General features: G+C 41.7%; 1 protein-coding gene across 1 annotated transcript; it reads left to right on the top strand.

Moving 5' to 3' along the window:
• Window positions 1-9,959: 9,959 nt before the first annotated feature.
• Window positions 9,960-10,705, top strand: LOC107619977 (Low-density receptor-like protein). Its single transcript, XM_016322206.3, has 2 exons — window positions 9,960-10,232; window positions 10,320-10,705. Exons 1-2 carry the CDS (start codon window positions 10,085-10,087, stop codon window positions 10,445-10,447), a joined length of 276 nt encoding a protein of 91 aa, XP_016177692.1. The 5' UTR covers window positions 9,960-10,084; the 3' UTR covers window positions 10,448-10,705.
• The last annotated feature ends 2,869 nt before the right edge of the window (window positions 10,706-13,574 follow it).

Below are 13,574 nucleotides of genomic sequence, written 5' to 3'. Positions count from 1 at the left end.
GTTCGTATCCCATTTTCTGCTTTTCAAATGGCGCTCCTTAATCGGATCTCCGTGGCGCCGTCGCAACTGCATCCGAACAATTGGGCTTCTATCCGCTTTTTCGAGATGGTATTGAATATTTGGAGTTGCTGGCGTCCGTTGACGTCTTCCTCTTTTTCTTCAACCTCACAAATCCTTCGAAGGAGGGGAAAGCGAGGAAAGGGTTCATGTCCTTCCGATCTGCCCAGGGTCGGAGGATTTTCGGCTTGTTCGAGGACTCTTATCATGGGTTTAAAGACAAGTATTTTAAGGTGCGTCTGGTCAGAGGTCGTCACCCCTTTTGGCTGTCGTTAGAAGGGGAACGCCTCATCCCGACGTACTGGAGCTTCGGGGCAGGATCTAACACTTTTATTAAGGTGACTTATAAGGGGATGTCCGTTGTGGACAAAAGGGTTGCCTATGTATTGTTGGCTGTTTTTGGAAAGAATCATGTGAACCCCACATTTTTTATGGGTGACCGGGAGGTCGTCAGAAGCTATATTTGTGAGTTGTTTTGCCTTGTATTTTTTGCGTTGCTATTGCCTCACTTGGTTTTGCCGGTTTCACGACTAATTTGTTTATTTGCTTGTCACAGTGGAGATGTTTGCTTCGGTGACAGGGCTTGAGGGTTTGTACAAGATATTCTTGGTGGACAGTGATGAGGAGAAGGCTGACGAGAAGGTTGACGGGAAGCCGGAGAGCCCTCCTGAGGAAAAGAAGGATCAGGCGGTGCCTTCCCCTCGTGACGCCGAGATGTCTGACAAAAACTCTGCCGGGGCGCATGCTTCCCCTATTTCCGAGGAGACGGCCGGCATTGGGCGTTCGTCCTCCACCGAACAAGAGGATGATGATTTGAAGCTCATCCCTACTCCCAAAAGGCAGAGGGAATCTTCCAGTCCTGAAGGAGTTCTCACCGTGATGGAGAGAAACTTCGACGTTGGGGCTTTCATAGACTCCCAACTGATCCCCAGCACGGAAGATCACTTCCTCGGAACCGAGCTTGCGGGGCAGGCAAGGTGGATGTATCGTACCCTTCTCCGCGATGCTGTAATAGCCCGGAAGGCCGAGTTCGAGTTGTCGGGGATGCAGTCGCTGTGCCAGAAGCTCGAAGCTACTGCTAAGGCCAATAATGAATTCAAAACTCAAGTTGAAGTGTTTCAGGAGCAGCTGTCCGAGACGGGGAAAAAGCTTAAGGCTGCTGAAGAGAAAGCTGCGTCTGCTGAGGAGAAACTAGAGGCCTCCGATGCCACCATGTCTTGTTTAACCGAGCGGGAGATGGCTTTGGAAAATCAGCTCAATGTCGCGCAAGGTCGGGTGGTCGTTCTGGAGAAGGAGCGTGATGTGACCTTTTCGTCGGCCAAGGCTACCCAAGTTGAGGTCGAGGAGCTCAGAAAGAAGCATAAAGAGACTGTGAAACAGGGAAAGAGCGCGATCTTCATGACTGAAGAGGCGCTTAAGGCCCAGGTGAAGATCGTGGCTCTTGATTTCGATACGTCGGCAATTGGGGTCTTTAAAACAATCAAGGATGGCAAGATTGTCGATATGCCCAAAATGTGATCTCTTTGTACTTGGTGTATTTTGCTTGTAGAACTTGTGGAACTAGTCTTTTGATATACTTTATTGGTCGCCTGGTCGGGTTTTGGTTATCATCTTTATCCGCTCATCTAGTATTGTTTTCGTTTCATTTTGCTACCGCTTGGTTGGTATTGGTTTTGTCGCTCGTGTTTGCTTTACCGTTTTGGTAATTTGGCGGAGCCAGGTCGTGGCCTTTAGTATTGCCGTAGCCGTTTGTTATGGCTTAAATTTAGGTGGCTCCCGGGGTGAGCAGTTCTGGGGTGCCGTATTGTGATTCCGTTTAACGTATTATATGGAACTTGTTGTCGTGGGATGTATAAGTAGGGGAAAAATCAATAGAGAGGTAATTTTGACAAGTAAACATTAACCGGTAATTGAACAAGTCTATTATCGTATCAAGTGCAAAAGTAAATGATTAAGCTCGTTAGGCCGCCTGGTCGGCGTGCTTGAGCTAAGAATAAAACCTTCTTAGGTTACCTGCATTCCAAGTTTTCGGGACCTCTTTACCGTCGAGCTTCTCCAATTTGTAGGTGCCCTTGTCAATCACTTTTTTGACTCTGTAGGGGCCTTCCTAGTTCGCCGCCAGTTTACCTTCTCCTTGGGTCAGTAGCTCGATGTCGTTACGTCGTAGGACAAGGTCGTTTTACTTAAATTCCCTCTTGAGCACTTTGGAGTTGTAGCGCAGGGCCATTCTTTGCTTTAATGCTATTTCCGACAAATGGGATATTTTCCTAGCCTCGTCTGCCAGGTCTTTTTCCACCGCTTCCTCTACTCACTTCAGAAGTAATCGTGGGCTTAGCTCACCGATCTCTACGGGTATCATTGCGTCCACCCCGTATGTCAAGCGGAAAGGGGTTTCTCCTGTGGAGGATTGCTCGGTTGTTCGGTAGGACCAAAGAACCGAGGCGAGTTCGTCGGCTCATGCCCCTTTCTTGTTGTCCAGCCGCTTCTTGAGGCCTAGCAAGATAACCTTGTTTACGGCCTCGACTTGACCGTTTGTCTGGGGATGCTCTACTGAGGAGAACTTCTGCTTTATGCCCAGGCCGACGAGGAACTCCACGAATTTTTTGTCGGTGAACTGTGTCCCGTTGTCAGAGATGACGATTTTTGGGATGCCGAATCGAGTTATCACCTGCCTCCACATGAACTTTCAACAATTGGCTGAGGATATGCTCGCCAGTGGTTCAGCCTCTATCCATTTGGTGTAGTAGTCGATAGCGACTATGAAGTATTTGACTTTCCCTGGGCCGACTGGGAAAGGTCCCAGTAGATCGACTCCCCATTGTGCGAAAGGTCGGGAGGACATCAGCAGGCTTAGTTCTGTTGCCGGCGCTCTGTGGAAGTTGGCGTTCTCTTGGCACTTGACACATTTCCTTACGAACTCTTTTGAGTCGACCATCATCAACGGCCAGTAATATCCGCTCGGATGAGCTTTTTTGCTAGGGCTTTGCCCCCGATGTGGTGACTGCAGCATCCCTCGTGGACTTCTCTGAGTACGTAGTCCGTCTGGTCGGGATGGAGGCACTTCAGCAAGGGCTGGTTAAGTCCCTTTCTGAACAGTTGGCCTTGTATGATCGCATATCTGGCCGCCTCCCTTTTTCAGTGCTTTAGCTTCCTTCTCGTCCTCAGGTAGTTTGCCATTTTCTAGGAAATCAGTGATAGGGTCCATCCAGGAGGAGCCTATCTTTGTCAGGTGGAGGACGACTGCTGGTTCCTTTATCATTCCTTGAATAAGGGACCTGTTGCCGACTCTCGGTTTCGTGCTCGCTAGCTTTGATAGGAGGTCTACCCGTGTGTTCCTTTCCCTCGGAACGTGTTGGACCGCGACCTCCTCGAACTGTTTTGCTAGCTCTTTGACCTTTTCCAAGTACTTTTGCAACAACGAGTCCCTGGCTTGGTAGCTTTCGTTCACCTGCGAGGTAACGACCTGTGAGTCGATGCATACTTCTAGCCTCGTAGCCCCGACTTCCCGAGCTAGGATCAAGCCGCCCAGGAAAGCCTCGTATTCCGCTTGGTTGTTTGATACGGAAAACTCGAACTTGATTGATTGTTCGTATATGACCCCGGCAGGACTTTCCAAGATGATCCCGACACCCCCGGACGTTTGGTTGGAGGCCCCATCCACATGGAGCCTCCACTGTATGCCCGCTTCTTCGGTCGGGTCCCCCGCTACTTCCACCAAGAAGTCTGCCATTGCTTGTGCCTTGATCGCATGTCGGGGCTCATATCACGAATCATATTGAGATAGTTCGATGGCCCAAGTCATCATTCTTCCCGCTAAGTCGGGTTTTTGGAGAACTTGGCGGATTCCTTGGTCCGTTTTTACGACCACTTGGTGACACTAAAAGTACTGCCGTAGTCTTCGGGAGGAGGTTAGCAGTGCTAGAGCCAGCTTCTCTAGTTTGCTGTATCTTATTTTTGCTCCTTGTAGCGCTCTACTCACGAAGTAAACTGGTTGTTGAATCTTCCCTTCTTCCCATACTAAGACTGCCGCCAGCGCCTCCTCTATTATGGCCAGGTATAGGTAGAGCGGTTCTCCGACTTTTGGCTTCCCGAGCACGGGTGGTGTTGCTAGGATTTCTTTGAAATGGTTGAATGCTTCCTCACACGCCGGGGCCCAATAAAAAACTATCCCTTTTTTCATAAGGTTGAAAAATGGTAGCGCTCTAGCAGCCGACGCTCCGAGAAAACGGGATAAAGCGGTGAGTCTTCCGGATAGCCTCTGAACATCCTTGACACAGCCCGGACTCTTCATTTGGAGTATTGCTTGGCGTTTTTTCGGGTTGGCCTGGTCCCCCCTTTGGGTTATCATGAACCCTAGAAACTTTTCTGCTTCCATGACAAAGGCGCATTTGAGTGGGTTGAGCCTCATGCCGTGTTGTTGGAGGGAGGCGAACACGTTTCCAAGGTCACTTATGAGGTCCTCAGACCGGGTGGTCTTTGCGAGGATATCGTCTACATACACCTCCACCATTTTGCCTATAAGGTCACTGAATATTTTGTTCATTAGCCTTTGGTACGTTGCCCCAGCGTTCTTCAGGCCGAACGGCATCACCTTGTAGCAATATGTCCCTCTTCGCGTTATGAACGCCGTTTTCTCTTTGTCAGGCCGGTGCATCGGTATCTGGTTATAGCCTGAATAACGTCCATGAAGCTCAGGTACCAATATCCTGCTGCTGCGTCGACGAGCGCATCGATGTTGGGCAGGGGGTAGCAGTCCTTGGGGCATGCTTTGTTGAGATCAAAGTAATCCACACACATCCTCCATTTCCCATTGTGTTTTTTCACTAGAACCACATTCGACAGCCATGTCGAGTAGTCAAGTTCTCGAATAAATCCTGCTTCGAGAACGCTAGCCGTATGCCAGGCCACCTCCTCCGCTTACTCTTGCGACATTTTCCTTCTTCTTTGAGCTACCGGTCTTGCGTCCGCCATCACGGCCAGGTGATGTGACATGAGTTGGGGGTCTATACTCGGCATGTCGGCTGGCGTCCATACAAATAGGTCGCCGTTGGCTCTTATCATTTCCATTAGAGGTTCCTTCAAGTCGTGTGGGAGGTTTCTGTTCACGAAGGTGAACTTCTCCTCCGTATCCCCGACTCTGAACTTCTCTAAGTTTCCTTCCGGCTCGGGTCTCGGCTTGTCGCTGACTCTGGCGTCTAGGTCAGCAAGGAACACCCCGATGCTTCTTTAGATTTTTTTCTTAAGGAGAGGCTGGCATTGTCGCAAGCGACTGCCATTTCCAAGTCTCCTTTTATGGATCCTACGGATCCATCATCGACGACGAACTTCATCATCAACATCTTCGTGCTGATCACTGCTCCTAGGTCGTTGACGGTCTTTCTTCCTAGGATGATATTGTAAGCCGTTGAGTCTCGTAGAACTACGAAATCGGCCATTACCGATCTTCATCCCTGTCCTGATCCTACGGATACAGGTAGGGAGATTATCTCATCTGGCTTGATGAAGTGGTCGCCCAATCTTACGACATCGTGCTGGTGTGTCTTCAAGTCAGCGTCCCGTAGGCCCAAGGCATCGAATACATTGCGAAACATGATATTCGAGTCGGCCCCGGTGTCCACGAGAATCCGCTTGATCAGGCCGGTTCCTACCCTAGTCGTGATGACCATGGGAGGGTTTTCTGCGGCCTCATCGAACCATTGGTCCTCAGGGCCGAACGAGATGGATGGGAGCCTCTTGGAGCTTCGCGGAGAGGACGAGGAGACCGCCAGGACCTTGGCGTCTTTCTTATGTGCCGATCTCGACCTGGGAGGTGCATCTCGTGCCGTTACCACGTTCACAATGGTGAGGCCGTGCTCGTCGTCCTTAGGCTCGTGGCGTGCTTTGCCGCACGGGTCTTATCCTCTCTTTCACGGTCGCAATCTCGTCTCCTCGGCTCCCTGATAAAATGGGAGAACTCATCCAGTTTCCCGTCCCGGATAGCTTGTTCCAACGCGTCCTTTAGGTCAAAGTAGTCCTATGTCTTGTGTCCATAGCCTTTGTGATAGTCACAATAGAGGCTCTTGTTTTCCCCGGTTCGGTCCTTCAGAGGTCGAGGTTTCGATAGAATTCCCTTCTCGGCTATCTGCTGGTAGACTTCTATAATGGGGTCGGTGAGGGGGGTGTAATTGGTGAATTTCCTGACACAAGGAAACGCTCGGGGCGTCTTGCTCGGACCGCCGTCTCTGGCGTGTTCTTTCTGCCTCTCCCCGATGCCGTGCTGTCAGGTTTGGTTGTAGGCGAGCTGCCGCTTGTTGGCGGCCACAACCTGATTGACTTTCTCATCATTAATGTATTCCCTGGCTACACTCTGGATCTCCTGCATTGTCCATACAGGCTTCATGGTGAGGTGCTTTCTAAAGTCCTCGTTTAGGAATCTGTTTGTCAAGCATAAGCTAGCAACCGAATCCGTCAGCCCGTCGATCTCCAAGCACTCATCGTTGAACCGGTCTAGGTATTTCCTGGTCGGCTCGCCGGACCTTTGAGTCACTCCGAGTAAATTGATTGGGTGTTTTGCCTTTGCGATTTTGGTTGTAAATTGGACTAGGAAGGCACGGTTGATGTCCGAAAACCTGGTCACCGAGCCCTGCAGGAGGTTATTAAACCACCGTATTGCAGGTCCCGCTAGGGTGACCGGGAAAGCGTGGCACCTTACCTCGTCTCCCACTCCCTCCAGGTTCATTCTGGCTTCGAAAGCCGTGAGGTGCTCCTGTGGGTCTTGGGTTCCGTCGTACCTCATATCCGTTGGCTTGTCAAAGTGCTTTGGCAGCCGGACCTCGAGGATGGAATGATGAAATGGGGTTGCGCCCATTATCACTGGTCCCCGCGCTCTCGCTGTTCTTCCCTCGTCGTCCTCCCGACGAGCGTCCTCGCGGTTTCGATCTGTGGTGCGCCTCCTTTCATGCCTGGTGTAAATGATGGGGTCGCGGCGTCTTCTTGCGCGTCCTTCCTCCCTGGCGCTCTCGGGCTCAGATCGTGGGCTAGCTGTTCGTCGGGAGCCGCTTCTCGGGGGGGGGGGGGACGGGAGTAGCTTGATTCGGGAGTTTGTTGGCGATGTTCCCGGTCTGCCAGCCGGCGTTCTAGGTCCTGCATCCTGTGACGTAGTTCTTGCATTATTCTGGCGCTGTTGTCACCAGTTCCCCCAAAGGGGCGCCTTTCGAGAGATCGTGAGGTTCGTCTTGGAGGGGACCTTGTGCGCTCCCGGGAAGAAGCCACGGACCCCTCTGCGCTCGGTCTCGCGGCCTGTTCCTCCTGGATCCAGTACAACGTCCATTCAGGCGATCCCCACAGACGGCACCAATGTTCGGTTGGTCGGGTACCATACGGTTCGGATTAGTATCCTGGTTGATGAGGGGGAGGTCTCGCCTGGTCGTAAGTTACTGGGTTGGGGTAGACGACGTCCCGAGCACTTCGCGTGTGGAGGGGGTGTCACCTGCAAAGACACTCCGACGCTCTAGTCAGCAAAGTGTGCAGGCGAAAAAGGGGTGAATGGTATGTGACGTACCTTGGGGGAATGGTAGGACCTTCCTATATATACCGTGTCAGAGGTGGGCCCCGCAGGGGCAGGCCCACCTTCTTGAATACTTCCTTCACACAGCTGTAGCAAAGCTGTCAGGGACGCGTGTCCGGGTCGGCGGCTGAGCACCTTACTCCTGACCGTTCGGGTTGGGTGGTGCTCAGGTCGGGCTGGCCCGCAAATAGTTTGGGCCAGGCCGTAACAATTCCTATAAAAAAATAAAAATGACTTCATAACTATTTTTTATTGGAATAAAACAAGACTGAATGACTATAGAGTATAATTTAAATAACTATAGATAAGTAACATAAGTAATAAAAAACGGTCATAAAATTTAATTTTTTTGTTATTTGGTACAAAAATAATATAATAAAATAAATCAAGTGTTTCATACATAATAACATAAAATTTAATATTATTCTTTTCTAGAGTCATCTATTTTTTTAGTTTTTATCTTTATTTTTGTACTTTATTTTAATTTTATTAAACCAAAAATTACTAATATCATTTAACTTTAATTTTTAATTTTTATCATAAATAAAAATATGTGACTTTGAATGTATTAAATAATAAAAAAACTCATAATAAAAAAAAGTTAAATTTACTCATTCGTTAAATTTATAGGAGTGTAAATGATTCACATAAGAGTTGCGAGATTTTTTTGAACTTTTATTTTTAAAGTAGTATTCACTTAGTGTAATAATTATGAACTAATATATGTTGGCAACTAATTGCGATTGAAGAGGAGATAGAAAGAGAATAAAAACCGAGGAAGGAAGAGAGAACAAGCTAATATAAGAATGGTAGTGAGGCATATGTAGATAGATAATGATAAGAAAAAAGAATAATAAAAACAAAAATTAAAAATTCTAAAAGAATAATAAGACAAAAGATAATTTAAAATGTTGAATATAGAATTATAAAAAATAAAATTTTTTTAGCTATTAAAATTATACGAGAGAAAGAGTGATTTAAATATAAATTTTTATATCTGCTTCAAATTAAATATAATTGAAAAATAAATAAATTTATAAATATTTATAAATTTTTATCTTCATTGTTACATAGTAATAACATAATGATTTTAGTATTATACCTAAATTAATTTAAATTCAATTATTCTATATATTAAATAAATTAAATAACTAATAAATTTTTTTATTTTTTATTTAATTATTCTATACAAAATTTTTGAATGCTTGATATCTTAATTTTTTTTAAAATAATAAAATATGACTTAACAAGTAAGTATGAAAAATAAGTATCTTTATAATAGTTATACATCTAGATATCGAAATCAAACAAAAAAAAAACTTTTTTAACAAATCTTTAACAACGGAAAAGTTAACACAATAGATATGTATGAATCAAAGTGACAAACAAAAATGAGAGCTGCGATAATGGTAATATGATATGGTGGTAATTGATTGCGGTTGGGGTTAATAGAAGAAAAAAAACAAAAAACGAGAATAAAACAAGGCAACATAATAGTGACGGCAGACAATAATAGTTATATATGTAAAAAAATAATAAAAAAAACAATAGTGTATAATATGATGAGATGATATAATCAAAATAAAAATTAATAATTTTAAAATAATAATAAAATTAAAGATGTTTAATATAAGATTACAGAAATAATTTTTTATCTATTAGAATTATGCATAAAAAAAAATATTTTAAATATGAATATAAAATTCTAAATTTATTTCAAATTAAATAGAATTGAAAAAATAAATAAATTTAATATATAAATAATTAATTTGTAAATAATGTTAATAAATTTTTATTTTTATTGTTATACATAATAACAACAAAATTTTTTTTAATTTTTTAATTTAAATTTATTTATTTTATATTTTTTATATATATTAAATAACTTAAAATATTTTATTTTTTTATTTTTTAATTATTGATATTAAATTTATAATTTTAGAAATAAAAATATAAAAATATTTTTTTAACTCAATACAAAAACGACTGAAGAAGCACGACAGTGCCTGTTGAGCCGCTAATTTATTTTAATTAAAAATTAAAATTATAAATTTTAATCATATTCGATGCATGATAAAGATTATTAGACTTAATTTGATGATAAATAAAAAATAAATATGATTATTTTTTTTTACTCTTTTTGTAGATAAGAAGAAAATAAAAACTAGTTAAAAAATCAACTAACAAAAAATTGTATATCTAATTAAATTTGAAAAGTTATAGATATAATTTAAAATATACTTATTTAAATTTAAGATTAATATCTCAAAATTTTGAAGACCTGTTTGGGTATTACACTATTTCTAACTTTGATTTTGATTTGATTTTTATTGCTTCCCAACGATATATCTTTTAGCTAAAAAGATATGTGGAACTCCCCACTCGCTGGGGGGTTTAGACGTATTTAAGTAGATCTAAGAAGAGTGAACGCACAATCTTTCTTCTTCTTCTTCCCCCTCTTAGAAGAGAAGAGAGAAGAGAATGGCGTCGAGGACATCAAGGACTGTATTCCGCGTAGCAATGGTGGCTATCTTGCTTCTCTTTCTCTTCTACATCGGTCGCCCTTTGTACTGGAAAATCTCCGCTACCGTCCATGACATTCGCAACAACAAGCAAACCGTTAGAGAAGGTAATAATACCAATACACCTTCAATTTCATTCCGATGTTTCTCTCTCTACAATTATTCTTCAATTAATCTGTTATTCTTCGCTCCAGGTCTCTCACAGATCGTAATCGAAGCTCAGAAATCGGTCGGTTGGTATCACGACGAGTCTGACTCAGGGTTCCGTGCTGCTAAGAGCCGTAAGCTCCTCCGTCGCATTTTCTCCACTGTCGCTGGTTAGGATTCGTGTGCGTTTTTTTTAATAAATTATGAATTCACGATTCGGTTGTGTGCTTTTATTATACATGTAATTAATTGTCTATAGTGACAATAATTAGTTAGGTTAATCTTATTCAAGCATGTGATGCTAGGGTTTCAGACTTTCAACGGAAACATAATAAATTAATAATTAGTAATTTTCTTATGTAGTTATTAATGCTGCCGTATAGAACAAATCACATGATTTTGTTGCCTGTGAATGTGAATGATTTTCTTCTTATGTCTTCTGTTTTCTTGTATTGTGTTAACTTTTGCTTGAAGTGCGGAAGGGTAATGAACTAATGATGTGCTGGTGCTATGCTGTATTATATTATGTTACATTCAGAAAAAAGAATGTCACTTCTATATTATATTGAATTTGAATGGAGGCGATGCAAAAGTAAATTGGTTAAGTTCAATAATCACATTACTGGTAAATAACATGAAACTCGGCTTGATATTTCTTGAAGCTCAATAATATGGAAGGAGAAAAGATGATCCGCTCTATAGGAATGGGATCTGAGAGTAGGAGGAAACTGGAACTTTGTCATGCCATAGAAAAATTGTTCCCTTCACTGTACGCATTAGGCCTCACCTATCTTGGGAAACGTTTTTGCTTGAAATTTTTTTAAAAATTGATAATATTCCGGTGCATAGCTGCAGTTATATTGTATGACCCTGAAAAATCAACTCCTCTGTTACAAATTATGTCACTTTAGAAATTTTAGAAACATGGTAGAAATATACTCAATGTATCTTGGTATCTAAATGTATTAAATGATAGATTCTGAATACATCATAAGAAGTTTCAAGTTACAGATAATTTGGAGGGGCTTTTTATGGTGCCTAAATTTTAGACAGAGAATTTAAAAATAAAAAAGTGGATTCCATCTTCTTCTATCTTTATTTTTAGGCAATTTAGGCACAAAAATCATAGACACCAAAGAACTCCCCTAATTCAGAATGGACTTAATATTTAAAGACGTGTCTACCTCTCCCTACTCCCCTCCCCTCTAACACGAAAGTTAATCAAGTTAATGCATTACTCTTTCTTTGCCATCTGCAAGTGCGTTTACTTTCAAATTTCAAATTACCGTGCATTGCCACATAGATAGTTGTAGTGATCTAACTAGTACTTATTTTCTTAACCTTTCTTTGGGTTGCTTGCCCCGGCAAATCGCAAAACAACCCCCGCCTCCCGGGGGGCGGTGGGCCGTTGCCCCACTCCTGCCAATTCTGTTTTTTTTTTTTTTAAACATTATCATCAGCTAAACTTTTTGGAAATAAAATAATAAAACTAATATTATAAGAAATAAAATAAATATTGTCTATATAATTAAACATCTTCAAATCTCTAATAAATCAAACATAAAATATAATTTAAATTATAACTTATGAATATCTTCAATTAAAAAAAAAATGGATCCGCTCCAGAAGCCCGCCCGTCGAAACCCACCAAAGCCAACAGATTGGGCAAGTTTTTTAACTTTGGTGGTTTTAAATTTCTAACCCGATCCATCATTTTGGTAAGTTATGTGAATCAGTTTGGCAGTTTTCGGTCTATTTGCCATCTCTATTTGCCCGGTCTTTGGAGCTTGGCCCGACTAGTCCGAATGTGACATGGGTTGCGCATCTGGCTGTGGTGACGAGTCTCCTAACTAGAATAACTACATACAATAGGCTTTAAACTTGAGACTTGCTTAAGCGAATCCAAAACGTTAGTTCTTAGCCTGTTTATTGATTGAAGTTTCTTAATGGTGAACCTATTTATTGAATAGAATGGAATTGGACAAAATTTCCTTGTCTTTTTATTTTAGGTGTATTTAAAAGATTAAAAAGAATGTTTGTTCGAGTGGTTAGTTTATTTGTCGTTTAAATAAGTGTAGGAAATTTAATTTTCATTTTGTGTATCCAATAATCTATTGACCAATAATAAACTTTTAAATAAAATTTAAATTCATAATGGATTAATTTTTACTCCGTCAAATTATAAAATATTGTGAAAAAAGTAAAAATAGAAAACCAAAGGACAAAAGAACATTGCATAACATTTGGATTGAACATTTGGATTTATCATTTATCTGTATGGATTTATCATTTATCATTTATCTGCCAATGATAAATTAACACGGACATGCTAATTTTAACTTTTGTTAGACCTGCAGAATTGTTTTGATATACTTTAAACTTATTTCAAGTATATCAACGAAGAATAAAATTAGACATCTTAGTTTGCAATCATATTTGAAGGTGTTCAAGTGTGCTTGAGGAAGTATTTTTTTATTATTTTATTTAGACATTACTAAAGATGCGTGCAGAATGGGTGTTAGATTTTTTTTTTTTTTTTTTAAGGTCAAATAGTGAAGTGTCATGTTTCATAGCGTAGGACATATGTCAAAATGATTTGTGTTCGAGTCTCTCTCCATGTAAGTACTCTACATTCATTTATTGTGTCTATGCAGTATGCACATGTTCTAACCTTTGCATGCTAATTATTATTGAACTTATATATATATATTGAAGTAAAAGGGTCTGCTGTTAGAGGTGGTAAGCGGGGAAGTCCGCCCCGTCTCGCCAGAAGTCTGTCTTTTGGTGGGCTAGTCCGTCCCACTTTGTCTAGTGAGGCGGTTCCAGAATCTCAACCCGTTCCGCCTAACGGCGGGTTGGCGGGCCGGCGGGCTAAACCCGCCAAATATCCTCTTTTTTTTTTAACTATTAAATAATATATATAAAAATATAAAAAAATCTCTTTTATTTTTTACTTTTAACTATTATAATTTTTAAAAGTATAAATAAATTATAATTTTTATATTCACAAACATTAAAGTCTTTCTAATTATAAATATTGTTCCCAAAGCAAAATAAACATAATCCAAAACATAATTAACAATACAACAACAAAGCCTTGTCCCACTAAGTGGGGTCGGCTACATGAATCAAACGACGCCATTGTGCTCTGTCATGTATCATGTCTACAGAGAGACCGTTTACATGTAGGTCTCGTTTGACCACCTCATGGATGGTCTTCTTAGGTCTTCCTCTGCTTTTCGCCCTTTGTCCATCTTCCATCTCATCCACTCTCCTGACTGGATGTTCTATCGGTCTTCTTC

This window comes from Arachis ipaensis, chromosome B1, assembly GCF_059453495.1.
Source record: "Arachis ipaensis isolate K30076 ecotype BB chromosome B1, ASM5945349v1, whole genome shotgun sequence".
Taxonomy (NCBI): domain Eukaryota; kingdom Viridiplantae; phylum Streptophyta; class Magnoliopsida; order Fabales; family Fabaceae; genus Arachis; species Arachis ipaensis.
Note: the sequence above shows the minus strand (reverse complement) of the source record. Positions and strands in the feature narration are given on the sequence as shown.